The sequence below is a fragment of the Meles meles genome, chromosome 7 (assembly GCF_922984935.1).
Source record: "Meles meles chromosome 7, mMelMel3.1 paternal haplotype, whole genome shotgun sequence".
Lineage (NCBI taxonomy): Eukaryota > Metazoa > Chordata > Mammalia > Carnivora > Mustelidae > Meles > Meles meles.
Window position 1 is genome coordinate 4,821,716 of NC_060072.1, and position 12,363 is coordinate 4,834,078.

The window sequence follows — 12,363 nt, forward strand, 5'->3', positions numbered from 1 at the left end:
CGTGGGGAGAGGGAGGGGCCGGGGACCCGTGCGTGTCCTGCCCGCCTAGGGGGCCCAGGGCCACCAGGACCCTTCCTGGGCTTCCTGAAGATGGGCGGGGTCCACGGGTGGCCAGGGCGCCTGACGCCCGCCCACCTCACCCACCCAGCCCGGGAATCAGTGAGGGGCAGAGCTGGTGACAGGGAAAAGGAGCTTCTGATGACTTCTTTATTTGTGTTTTTCTGGAGGAACAGAATGGTTTGTTTTGGTTCTCGCTGCCTGGCAGAAAGGCAGGCAGAGCGAAGGAAGCAGCCTTGCCAGGCCCACTGCCACGGCAAGGTGCCACGTCCTGCCATGCGGGCCAAGGCCCTGGGTGTTCGGGAGAGGGTGCTGCACACTGTCCCTTGCCAGGTGGACCCAGACCCAGAGCCCGGAACCAGCAGGGCCCCGGTCGGCTCTCCCTGGGGACCAAGGTGGCACGGGGCGGAGTCTTGTGCGGTGAGTGGGTGTTCCTTCGCCAGCAGGTGGGCAGCCAGAGGCGGAGAGTGGGAGAAGTTCTAGGAAGGCAGAAGCATCCTCAAGGATGGAGTGGATGCATTCTCGTTCTTCCCTTGGCTGCTCGTTAAAACTCTGCCCCCCAAAAGCTTTCCTTTCCCCAGTGCCTGAGCACCGAGAGCTCCGGGCCCTGTCCTGCAGGCTCTATAGCCCCGTCCGGAGGCTTCTGGTTCTGAATAGAGCCCCCGAGTGTGGTCAGAAGCTTCTGGATGTTCTTGTCCGTTGTTCGTCCCCGTCAAGCCCTGTTAGGCCCAAAGCCTGCATACACACTGGCAGCCTTCTGAAGACGGAAGAGGTTCTAGAATCACGATGTTTCCTAATCTGAGCCAGACCACGGGGAGGGAGACAAATGAACATGTGTGAGCCCTTGTTGTAGCGTGAGGGGCCTCACCAGCTCCTTTGATCCATGTGGAGGTGTGATCCGCGGAGAAGGTCCCCCGGCCCCCGTACACCAGGGCTGAGGCTCAGAGAGGGTGAGGAGTTGCCTGACATCACACACACACACGGGCTGGGGACAAGTGTGCCAGTCCCCACCGCTCCAGACCTGAAGGCTGATTTTGGGCTCCCATGCTGTGTCCTTCTGAGTCACCTGTGGCTCTGTGCGTGGAGCCTTCTGTGACCGAGGCCCGCGAAGCACATCCCATCCGGGGCTGGGGTGTCCCGCGGCAGAGGGTAGAGAACACAGGTGAAACCATGAGGCGGCCCTTGATTTCTGCTCAGAAGCAGCCACGGTACTTCTTGTCACACTCCGTGGCCAAAGCTCATGGTTCGGCCAAGGCTATTACCGGCTGGGAGGGGAGAGGCGCCCGGGCTGACGCAGGGAGGGATGGCAACTGTCTTGTTAGTCGTGCGCCCCGCTTCACTGGCCCCGAGCCTGTGCTCCTCCTCCACCTGCGGCAGCCTCGATCCTGCTGTGTGACCTTAGGCAGGTGGTCTGGCCTCTCTGGGCCCGGATCCACTGAGCATTCCTGTGCCCCTGGCTCTCAGGAGTCGGCATTCAACGCGTCCTTCCCCCCTCGGCCCCCCACCCCATGCTTGTCTCATCAAGCCCCATCAATGACACCGTCAAGGAGGGTGAGTATTACCTCTGTTTTGCAGATGAGGATGGTAAAGCTCAGGGGAGAGAAAGGCACCGAGCTGGGCTTTAAATTCACACAGTCCTGATGTCTCGGGCCCAGAATGTCACCACCAGGGTCACCAGCTTGTTACACTGACCCACAGGCTACCCTGTGAGCGGGCTCAGGGCCCAGATAGCATAGGTGAGGTCGGCCAGGGGCCGTGGCCACCTCCCAGCCAGCACTGGCCTGGCCCCGAGCCCTGCAGCCCTGTTCCCCTCTGGCCTGATGGCTTCAGCGGCTCACCTCCTCCGTCCACCTCGAGGGCCACTAGCGGTGGCGGGGACTTCCTCCTGGCCACGGCGCCCCCTCCCGGTGGTGTACCTGGTCCTGTACCAGTAGGTATTCTGGAAGATTCCTCCAGCAGAGGTTTTCATCTATCGCTTGGGAGACACAGAAAGAATTCGAATCCATAAATGTCCCAAAACACACCAAACATTTGCTGTCTGTGGCTTTGGCTGGCTTCACATCTTGCCCCATAAAACAGCGTCCGTTTTATCTTCTGCCCTTTACAAAATATACGCTTACACGCAACAGAGACCCCTGCATCTGGATGGAATTAATTTCCAGATCACATTTTTAAAATTAAATTAAAACACCCGGAATCCTTCCAGCCGGCCAGCGATGGGGAGGACAGGCCAAGAAAGACAGGAGAGCTGCCCGGGCATGGTGTCGGTAGCCTGGGCTCTCCGGCCAGCTGCACCTCCTGTGTGGGCTCCCCTCAGCGTCTTCTGCAGGCGCACCCCTCCTTTCTCCGAGCAGGGAGGGCAGAGAGAGCAGCCCACCACCCTGCATCCCCTTGAAAGCCAGTCGGAGCGGCCGGCGGCAGAGGCCCGCAGGCCGAGCAGTGCCCACGCACGCACGCAAAGCCAGGGACGTGCTGAGACGTGGGATGATCTGGGGGGCAGGGATTGGAATCCGCCCTCCGGTCCTCAGGTCCCGGGACGGGGTGACCCAGGACAAGTGGGCACGCTGCTTAACAGTGCAAAATCTCTCCCTGGACATCCAGACGTGACCTTGGGGTTTTCCCAAGATTCAACACACTCTGTGGTTAGGTGATCTGGGCCCGAACCCCAGGGCGGCCCCTTCCCACCCGGCCAGTGACTTGGCCTCTCTGGACCTCGTTTCCTCATCTGAGCTCGGGGCAGGCTGGTCTGTTCGCTCCCTCCCGGTATTGCTGCAGGACGGAGAAACACCGGGTGCCGCGTGTTCTCATTGCTAGGAGGGTTATTAGCTATTAGGAATGCGTAGAGAGGAGGTAAAATCTAGTGAAGAAGCTAATTCTACCGAGGCCGCTATGGGTGTCAGTTTCGGTAAGGTCAGCAGCCGCCCTGTGCTGAGTGCTGGGCGCAGCACCAAGATAAATGGGACCTTGGCCCTAGCCTCAGGGAGCTCTGGCTCCGGGAGCCAACAGTCCTACAAAGCAGCGGAGACAACACCGTGTGCTCTGGGAAATCCAGTGACTTTGGGACCTCGAAGGAGGAGCTGGATCTAACAGAGGACATCCAGGAAGGCTTCCTGGAGGAGGTGAGAGCTGAGCTAGACGTCGGTGCCCAGATAGTAGGGAATGAGTTCCAGGCAGAGGAGCCACATTGACCAAGGTCCGGAGGTAACTCATCTGTCCCGAGAGGCTGGGTGCAGCCGTCCAGGACAGCGTGGCACAGTGGTTAAGAAGGTGAGCTCTGGAACGAGGCTTCTGAGTTCAAATCCCGGCTCTTCACCGAATGGGTATGAGATCTTAGATGAGTCTCTTAATTCCTCCGAGCCTCAGTTTCCCATCTATCAAGCGGGACTGGTGGTGTCGGCAGGGACAGGGCCTTCTTTGTTTGCTCTGGATGTCAAGTGGGCTACTGTACGGGGCGCGCGCTGCCTGCCACTTTCCTTACTCCGATCATCTCTCAGTCCTGCTGGCTCCAGGCCCAGCTGCGGCCCAGCCACCACCCCCGACTGGCGTCACAGTCTCCCTCTCTTTGGATAGCATCTGCACACCGCTGCTCTGCCTCCCCCCTCCTGCTCCCCTCCCTCAGCCCCGAGGCTGCTGCCATGGGAACCACCAGGAAGAGGCCTGTTGCTGGCAGCCGTGCCGTGGGGGCTCCAGGGACCTGGGAAAGAGGGTGCTGGAGGAAGCAGGAGGGCGGAGACTGGAGTCAGGCCGCCTCTTCAAGCCACGTGGGCGTCCACCCCAGGACCCCTGCCTCTGCAAGCCTGGCCGGCTGCCAGCCTCTGTCCCTGACGGAAATTACCCTCCCAGAGGTAGCCGGGCAAAGCCAGTGTCCCCTGGAAGAAAGGCATCTTGGGGCGTGGCTGGTAGTCATTCACACCTTAGCGTGAACAAGCCCCTGAGACTGCGGCAGGCTGCATGAAGGTGGCGGCTGGAGGGGGGACCCCACCAGGGAAAGGGGGTGGCCTAGATACAGAATTGCGTCTCGCTTCTCAAGCAGATACTGAGCCCCGAGCACTTACAAGTGCCCACTCCGTGCCCAGTGCTTGGATACCCAGAGACGGCCCACTGGAGGGGCCTCCAAGCACCAAGCCAAGTCTTCGGAGCGGGGCGGATTTGGCTAAGTAAGGAGACGGATGGTGTTCCAGGCAAAGAAGGCATGTGAGCAAAAGTGACCCCCGGGCCTGGGAGTCAGAGGGCAGTGGCCCCTGTCTCCCTGCTGAGGCTGAAGCTGGGCCTCAGTCACCTCCTATAGGCCCAGAGACACATAGGGGTTCTCCCAGGCCACACAGCAAAGCTGGGCCTGGAGGCACCTGGACCAGGCCCCCTGGCTCCGGGCCTGTGCTCTCTAGCCTCAGGGTCTAGAGGGATCCGCCGTGAGGAACCCAGGACACCGAGGGGCCCTGTCTGGACAGGAGCTGGGGGGGAGTCCAGTGAGCAGGACCAGTGAGGCCAGACACTGGCTCTCCCTGTCCGCAGTGCGCCTCCTCTCTGCCCCCACCAGCACTAGCCACCTGAGCAGATACCGCCGCAGGGCGCAGACGGAGACTGCATCTGAGCGATTAATAAATCAGTCCCTTTGAACAGCCACAGTCCCTGGTGAGTGCTGGTCGGGGCACAGAAGCCCCAGCTGCCCTGGCCAGCCCTCCCTGGGCACCCAGGCCTCCCTGGGCACCCAGGGGACACTCAGACCCTGGCCTGGGAAGGGGACGGATGGACCCAGACAGCCCGGTCCCGGGAGGTGGGAGCTCGGTATGACAGGCACTCTGGACTTTGGCCTGGAGGATGGGCCCGGCCCAGCCCGCATTGGAGGGGCAGCGTGTTGGGAAGCCTTCCTGGGGGAAGCAGTGTCCGAGAGGGGCAGGTGGGAGTCAGGCAGGAGGCAGGAAAAATGGAAAAAGCTGCCCAGGTAATAGGCACAGCCTGTTCAAAGGCCCGGTGTCCAAGCGAGCGGGCCACACTCCTCTGTGCAGGGACAGGGAGCCAGGCTTCACTAAGGAGCCGTGAGCCCCAGCAGCCTACAGCTCACCCTCACTTCCACTTCTGGAGGGCTAGAGCAGTCTTCAGCGGGCCACACTGGGAGAGTGATCAAGAGAAACCATGTCAGGGGACCCTGAGAGCCGCAAACACGCCAGGGGCGAGCAGGGGGAGGGGACAGGGGAGGCAGGGGCTGGAGGAACAGCCAGGACCCGTGGCTGCCCTGTGGGGTGTGGGGAGGGAGGCCGAGCCCACCTCTGCTTCCTGGACTTCTGAGAACGGACAAGAGGGCTGAAGGGGAGGCTGCTCCGGGGGAAGGGGGCACCAGCTGAGTTCCCGTGGCACGTGGCAGTGTGAGATGGCCCTGAGCGGATGCTGGGGGCCAGAGGTTGATGGTTCAGGAGGTTGGGTGGCTTTGTCCTAGGACAAAAGACGTCCTGCCTTTGCCCTGGGTCCGGTAAGGTCGGGAGGAGCTGCGGGGAGACGAGGGGCAAAGGAGACAGTGAGGACGGAGGAGAGCATCCCAGGAGGGGGGAACAGCGTAAGCAGGGACCCGGGGGGCAGGCAGGTGAGGGCCCCTGCAGGAGCCATCTGGCAGGTCCCGGAGCAGCTCCCATGTTGGGAGAGACAGGAGGGTGAAGGTCCTTCCAGAGCCCTAACAGAGAGGGGCCCACTGGGATTCCTGCCCACACTAGGATCCTGGAGGAGATGCTCCGGGGCGGAAAGGGTGCCGGGGAGTAGAGTCCAAGGATCTCGGAGGAGGCCATCAGGCAGGAGGGGGCCATCAGGCAGGTGGAGGGTGAGTTTGAAGAGGGAAAGCCCAGACTCCCTGTCCCCCAGGGGCGGGGGTTGCGACTCCTCCTCTCTGGGACCCCAAAGTAGCCCCATAGGTAAACTTTATCAGTGGAAGCCACTGTCCTCTTCCCCTCAGCATCTGTCTCTCTTCTCCCCCAGCAATTACACCGCCTTGCTGGGGGTGTGGATCTACGGCTTTTTCGTGCTGATGCTGCTGGTCCTGGATCTTTTGTATTACTCGGCAATGAACTACGACATTTGCAAGGTTTACCTGGCACGGTGGGGCATCCACGGACGATGGATGAAACAGGACCCCCGGCGGTGGGGCAATCCTGCCCGGCCCCCCCGGCCAGGGCAGCCCGCCCCGCAGCCCCAGCCTCCCCCAGGCCTGCTGCCGCAAGCCCCCCAGGCCGTGCACGCGCTTCAGGGAGAGGCTCACAGCCCGCCACTGATGACCTTCCAGAGTTCGTCTGCCTGGTGAGTGGTTGCGGTCAAGGCCCTGGCCGCCGTGGTGGATCACTTGTCTTTGCCAAGCTTGGAAAATATTGGGATGTTATTGCCGCTGTGTTTGGCTCCTTGATGACCTGATTGTTTGCTTATCTCATTTGACAAGAGGATTTGAAGTTGCCCGGGATAACGTGCGCCCGGGCGAGAGTCAAACGCGAGGCGGAAATGGAGCTTGGGAACCCGGCCTGCCAGGTTATTGCACTTAGAGACTGGTGCAGGAGTGATGGCCACTGAGCCGTTAATGGAATTGTGAGTTTCCTGGAGGCCAAGGCAAAAAGGGAAATCGGATGGCTTTCCATGTTTTCATGGTCAAATGAAGCAAATGGGTTTTGGAGGCTGGGAGATAAGCTTTTCAGCATGGGGTTAGGAAGTAAGCATATTACTGGGTTGGTTCCTTGTGTTCACATGGATGGGGTCTCTTAACACCATGGGAGGCAATGCAGGCAGCTGCTTCGTGATGGCTCAGGGAAAGGGAAGAGAGGTGGCCGGGGAGATGGGAGATGAGGGAGTTAGCCTGGCAGCCTGGCTGTGTGTTCAAACCCGACTTTCCCTGCTGTGACTCTCATTTCTGCCCAGTCCCAGGCCAGTGGGAGGTAAGGGAGGACCGACCCTCCCCGGGCAGTGCAGAGTTGGACAGAGAGAGGGGGGCTGTACATTTTGGAGCAGGAGCCCGCTGTGAGGGAGGCCCCCACAAAAGACAGGAGCCTGGCAGAAGGCACATGCCCCAGACAAGAGGTCAGGTGTGGGGTTCAGACACTCTGTGGAGGCTGAGCTGTAGCCGTGGGCACATGGAACATGGGGCTCATCATCCTGGAGCATCCCAAGACTGAGCCCAGCCTGCGAGAGCCATCTCAGAGCCCACCTGCCGGCAGGTGCACAAGTTTTCAGCTCAGGATTACTGCTGAGTCTGTGACCTTTGCAGGAAACCCGACCTGGGTTTGCATCCCTGCTCTGCCGTTTCCCAGCTCTGTGTGCAGGCGAGTTACTTCAGCCCTGCTGACCCTCCCATCCTCAGGAGGCAGCGGAGAGGAGGCACGGTCCCCCGCCGGGGTCCTCGAAGGGTTAAATGAACTGTCTGGCCCCTAGTAGGTGCCCGGTTAAGGATGGGTGCCTCCTCGCTGGAGATGCAACCAAGCTAGTTAATGACCATTCAGTAGCTAGCGGGTAGCGACCTTTTCAATAATGAATGACTTACATAATTCATAGGATACACTTAAATCAGCTTATTGATCAAGTAATTGCCCCATCTATCATGCAGAAGACAAAAACACAGCCCTGCTCAGCTCAGCTTGACAAATGCCCACGGAGCCGGTCCCCTGGGTCCTTCCCCTGCGCGGGGCTCCTGGTGATGTCAAGGGGATGGGCAGAGAACCTGGAGGCACAGGAAGGGGAGACGCAAACCCACGCAAAGCTGCGGAGCATGAAACAGACCCGGTTCTGGCAGTGGGGCTTTCTGAAACGTGGGTCTCCGGCGACAGACACACCTGGGGCATTCATCGAAATAAATTCCCGGGTCTCCTCCAGAGCCCCCTGACCGGGAAACTCTAGGGGTAGCACCTGAGATACCGGAGTCTGAGAACCCGCGGAAAACGTTGTTCCATGAGGCCAAATCCCAGTTTGAGAGCTGGAAGTCTCCCACGTGCACGATGGTTTTCTCTCTCCCCCCTCCCCGTCTGGAACACCTCGTGCCTCCCTGAGCAACGGGCCTTCCCAGCCGCTGGGCTTGTGCCTCATGTCCAAACCAGAGCCCGAACTCGCGGTCCCCGAGCCCTGCTGTTTAAGTGGGAGGCTTTTAATTTCGGAGCTCAGAGGCCCTTTGCGTCCCCCTCAGGTTCCCATATTGTGGACTCGGGATGGGACTCCCATAACCGTATGAGCGTTCGTGGAACAGATCGTCCGAAGCCTGCAAGGACGTGACGCAGGATACGGGTTCGCTTGGTGACTTCCTGCTCCTGACTGCTCTCGACCCCCAGTGTGACCTTGGGCGAGGGGCTTCCTGCTTGGGCTTTCCACTGTACCTACCATTTGGGAAGGGGTGACCTTGGCGAGCCCGTCACCTGCTGGCTTCCTGGTGGGAGGCCATGGTTCCAGCAACATCTGCCGACCACTCGCTGTGCCCCTTGGCCCCGCGTTTGCCGTTTGCCGTCTCTGAGTCTTCCTTCGCACTGTGCCCGGGGCTCGTTTCCCCACCGGCCCCCACCCCTTGCTGGCCCTGTGCCGGGTGCTGGGTAGTGGGGACAGGCAATACACAAGACGTGAGTGAACCTTCGTGGGAGGACAGGAGGCTGTGACGCGGCCTAGGGGTGGTGCCAGTGGTATGGGGGGTGGGGCACGGCCAGGGCGCATCCAAGCAGGTGTCCTGGGCAGAGAGCCAGGGCTGTGACCCGCCGTGGGCTGAGTATGGCCGGCGGGGTGTCAGCAGGTGGCACGGGGCTGTGGCTGGGGCAGGGGCAGGCTGTGCTCAGTGCTTCCCCCAGAACAAGAGTCTGGGCTGCTTCATGTCCAAACTGTCACCCAGAGTCATCCAGACAGTGTCCCCCTAGGACACGGACCCCACCAGCTGCCCCACCAGCGGTCCTGTGCCCCCTTCCAGCCAGGCACCCCCACCACTCAGCTCTCTCTCCTGCCCTCCCCACCCCCCGCCCAGTGGCCCTGCTTCTCCCTTTCCTCACCCACAGCCTGAGGTGACCTCCCTGGGGACACTTGCCACCTTGCCTCTTGGTTCATAGCTCCCTGGTTGGTGGCCCACTCTGGCCCTTCCTGCCCCTGCCCATCTAAGACCATGAGCAGCCGTCCGAGTCCAGCCAGGCTGCCTGTCCTGTTCTGTGATGTGACTGGACCCCCAGCCCCATGTGATGCGGCTGCAGACAGGTCGTTTAGGTATCATTGGCACGGCTGGCATGAGCGTAAGCGTGAGCAGCACATCCGTTTGGGACTGGAGTTGACCCCCTGGGTCCAAGAGCCCCCTGTACAGGTGGTCGGCTCTGCGACCTCGGGCAAGTCATTCTACCACCCGTGCCTCGGTTTCCCCATGAGATACCAAGGGTCATGACCATCTTGAGAATTCCAGGGGAGATTCTTGGAGAATAGGGAGAGGCTTGGCCCGCCGCCTGGCCCCATGTCGGTCATCCTCGTGGTCATTTCTCAGGTGGGCAGGTAAACGTGGTGGGGTCCTGCCCCCCAGGATTGACGGGGAAATGCGCGCGGCGGTCACCCGGCGCCGCGCACAGGCTGGCTACATGCTGCTGGGTCATCTCCCACCCGCCCCGTGGGGTAAGGATGTTGTGCCCCATATTCCGATGTGGGAACTGGGGGGCTCGGAGGAGGTCACTGGCCTGCCCGGGTGACCCAGCAAAGGGGAGACGGAGGCGGGGCCCCACCCCAGGGCAGCCTGGAGCCCGTGTCCTCTCTGCCGCAGGCTCGCCCATGGCGGGGTGGGCAGCCTCCTGTCAGAACCCGGGCCGGCGTGTAGGACTGAAGCAGCCCCCCAGTGACCCCAGGGAAAGCAATTCTGGAGGCTTCAGGGAGGAGGCGCACGCCCACCCAGCCCGCTCTGGGGCCCCAGACCCACCCCGCCCAGCCCCTCCAGAAATGCTGCCTTCTAGCCACCAGCCCAGGGCCCCCTCCAGGTGTGTCCTCGCCGGCACCTCCCGCGGGGGGACGAATCCCATCACTGATGCTAGGCCACGCCCTCCCTCCGCCAGAACCCCAGCCCGGCCACTGCAGGGAGCTGTGTCTGGTGCTCAGGGCGCAGAGTGGGGCACGGCTCGTGCTACTTGGCTGAGCGGGAGCGCCTCCGGTCACCGCGTCCCCTCACACCAGCCCTCAGGCCTGCTTCCTTGTGCCACTGCCCACTCAGGGCTCTGGTGGCCTAAAAGGAAGAAGAGTGAGGGCCAGGGCACCGCTCAGCACCACCCAGGGCTCCTCGTGGCCTCAGCCTGCTAGCCGCAACCTCGCGCTGTCAGCCTGCGGCCGCCAGGACAACCTCTGAGTTGTGCTGCTGCCGTCCTTGCTGTCCCGGACAGGTGCCCTCCTGGCTGCGGCGGCAGGTCCAGGGGGACCAGCAGCAGCACGCGCGCACACACCCACCTGCCTCGAGTCCCAGCTCAGCCCCTCGAGCCTTGATCTTCTCACCTGTAAAATGGGGACAAAAGCAGCCTGACCCCGTAGCTGCCGTCATGAACACCAAATGCCCACCTGGGGCCCTAGCCTCCCTCCCACTCCCCTCCACCCCCTGCCCCCGCAAGGCCTCAGTCCCTAGCCTGGCCCCTGAGGCCCTCCCCACTCCACTGCTCTCCCCGAAGCCGCAGGCTGCTGCTCGCCTCCCTCTGACCTGGCCGGGGCCAGCGGTGCCGGGAGACAGGGCGGGAGGCACCACATAGACGCCGCCTGCCAGGACTGTTTCCGCTCCTGCAGTGAGAACTGGGCTCAGTGAGGTTATCATCCCCTTTTACAGACGGACAAACACAGGCCCGGGGAGGAGAAGTGACTTGCCGAGGCTACACAGTAAGTCCGTGGGCTGGAGCTAGATCTCCCCACTCCCAGGTCTCCCAGGACCCAGCAGGACCCTGAGCCGATGGCCACAGGCCGCTGCCCATGTGCGAGCCTCTTCCCGCCTCGTCCCCGCCTCAGTTCTTCCCCTGCTGGCCTGGCCCCCCTCTGGCCCTTGCCAATTCACACCTCCCCGGGGAACACTCCTATTCATCCTGCAAAACCTTCCCTGAGGTCACAGGTTCTGGTCAGGCCTCGAGGCCTGAGGCCCGGTCAGGGGGGTGTGGGTTGGGGCAGTGACCGGAGGAGGCTGCCCAGTCCCCACAGCCTCTCAGTCTTTCCACGCTCTGGGGAAGCTTCCTGTCTCGGCCTGGGAAGCTTGCTGTTGGTGTTTCAAACTTCAGTGGGCATTCAGTGCCCTGGCTTCTTGTCCAATGTACCGGTTCTGGTGTGCACGATCGGGCTGGGCCTGGGGGACACTGAGGCTGGAAGTCTGGGGTCCGCCCCTCGAGGAGTAGGGAGAGAGCTTGCTGGGGGGCCTGGGGGTTCCGCACCATGAGACTCCAGGGCCCAGATTGAAGGAAGGAGCCCCGGGAGCCTGGGACGCTATCTCAGGAGTCTGTGGGGGACCCTGACTACCCTGGCCCCAGGCAGGAGAGGAGCAGCACCGAAAGCTGGGCCAGGGCAGGGCGGGGCTCGGGTGTGCACAGGGTTTGGCATATCATGGGGGGGAAGGGAGGTGTCAGGCAGGACCAAATCACATCAGGCTCTGACCTGCCCCGGAGGTGCCTTTAGTGGTAGAGGGGAGGCTCCGGGTTGGTGGGGCAGGCCAGAGGACCACTGCGTTTACACAAAGTGTCAGAGAAGCTGGGTGAGGCCACGGTCAACTGCAGGGGAAGGAGGAGTCAGGGTGGGCTTCCTGGAGGAGGAAGAGGCAAAGTGAAGGCAGGTCCCGGGGAGTGAGGGGGAGTTCACCAGGATGGAACAAAATGGAAAAACTACTTCGGATGAGGAAACAGCACAAGTCAAGACCACGGTGACCCTGGAAATTGCAAGAGGCTTGCAGATGTCATGTGGTCTCAGGCAGAACGAGACTCTGGGCTGCGATGTGCGGGGCCCCTCTCGGGCCACAGGCCTCCGCCTGCCAGCAAAGCCCCCACAGCAGCAGCAGCCGCTCTCACCTCCTTCCTCCCTAACCCAGAACACCCTCTGGCTCTTTACAGAACTCATTCATAGGCCCCCCACCGTGGGTCCCCGGAGTTCACCTGACCCCGGAACCTTCCTCCCGATAAAGCTCGGGCATCGCTTTCTTCCCGGCTCTGCGGCCAGATCCTTGATATGTGGTTTCTGCAGGAGGCCACCAGCCAACAGCAAGAAATCCCAGAAAGCTGGAAGACAAAAAGGGAGACCAAGTATCTTCTTTCCTTGGCATCATATCAAATACCAAGGAGGCGTCGGTGACTGGAATTCAGAAGACCAGGAAGTCTGCGAGTGGGTGGTTTA

At 61.7% G+C, this 12,363-nt stretch overlaps 1 protein-coding gene across 5 annotated transcripts in view; it reads left to right on the plus strand.

Moving 5' to 3' along the window:
- SHISAL1 (shisa like 1) overlaps positions 1 to 12,363 on the plus strand; it is a 73,109-nt gene that overhangs the window by 35,086 nt on the left and 25,660 nt on the right. For 4 of the 5 annotated variants that reach the window (XM_046013654.1, XM_046013653.1, XM_046013656.1 and 1 more), the window contains exon 4: positions 6,022 to 6,339. In XM_046013654.1, coding sequence (XP_045869610.1) covers positions 6,022 to 6,339 — 318 coding nt within the window. Of the gene's footprint in view, positions 1 to 6,021; positions 6,340 to 12,083; positions 12,208 to 12,363 lie in introns of those variants that run through there. The other variant, XM_046013657.1, reaches the window with a different exon arrangement.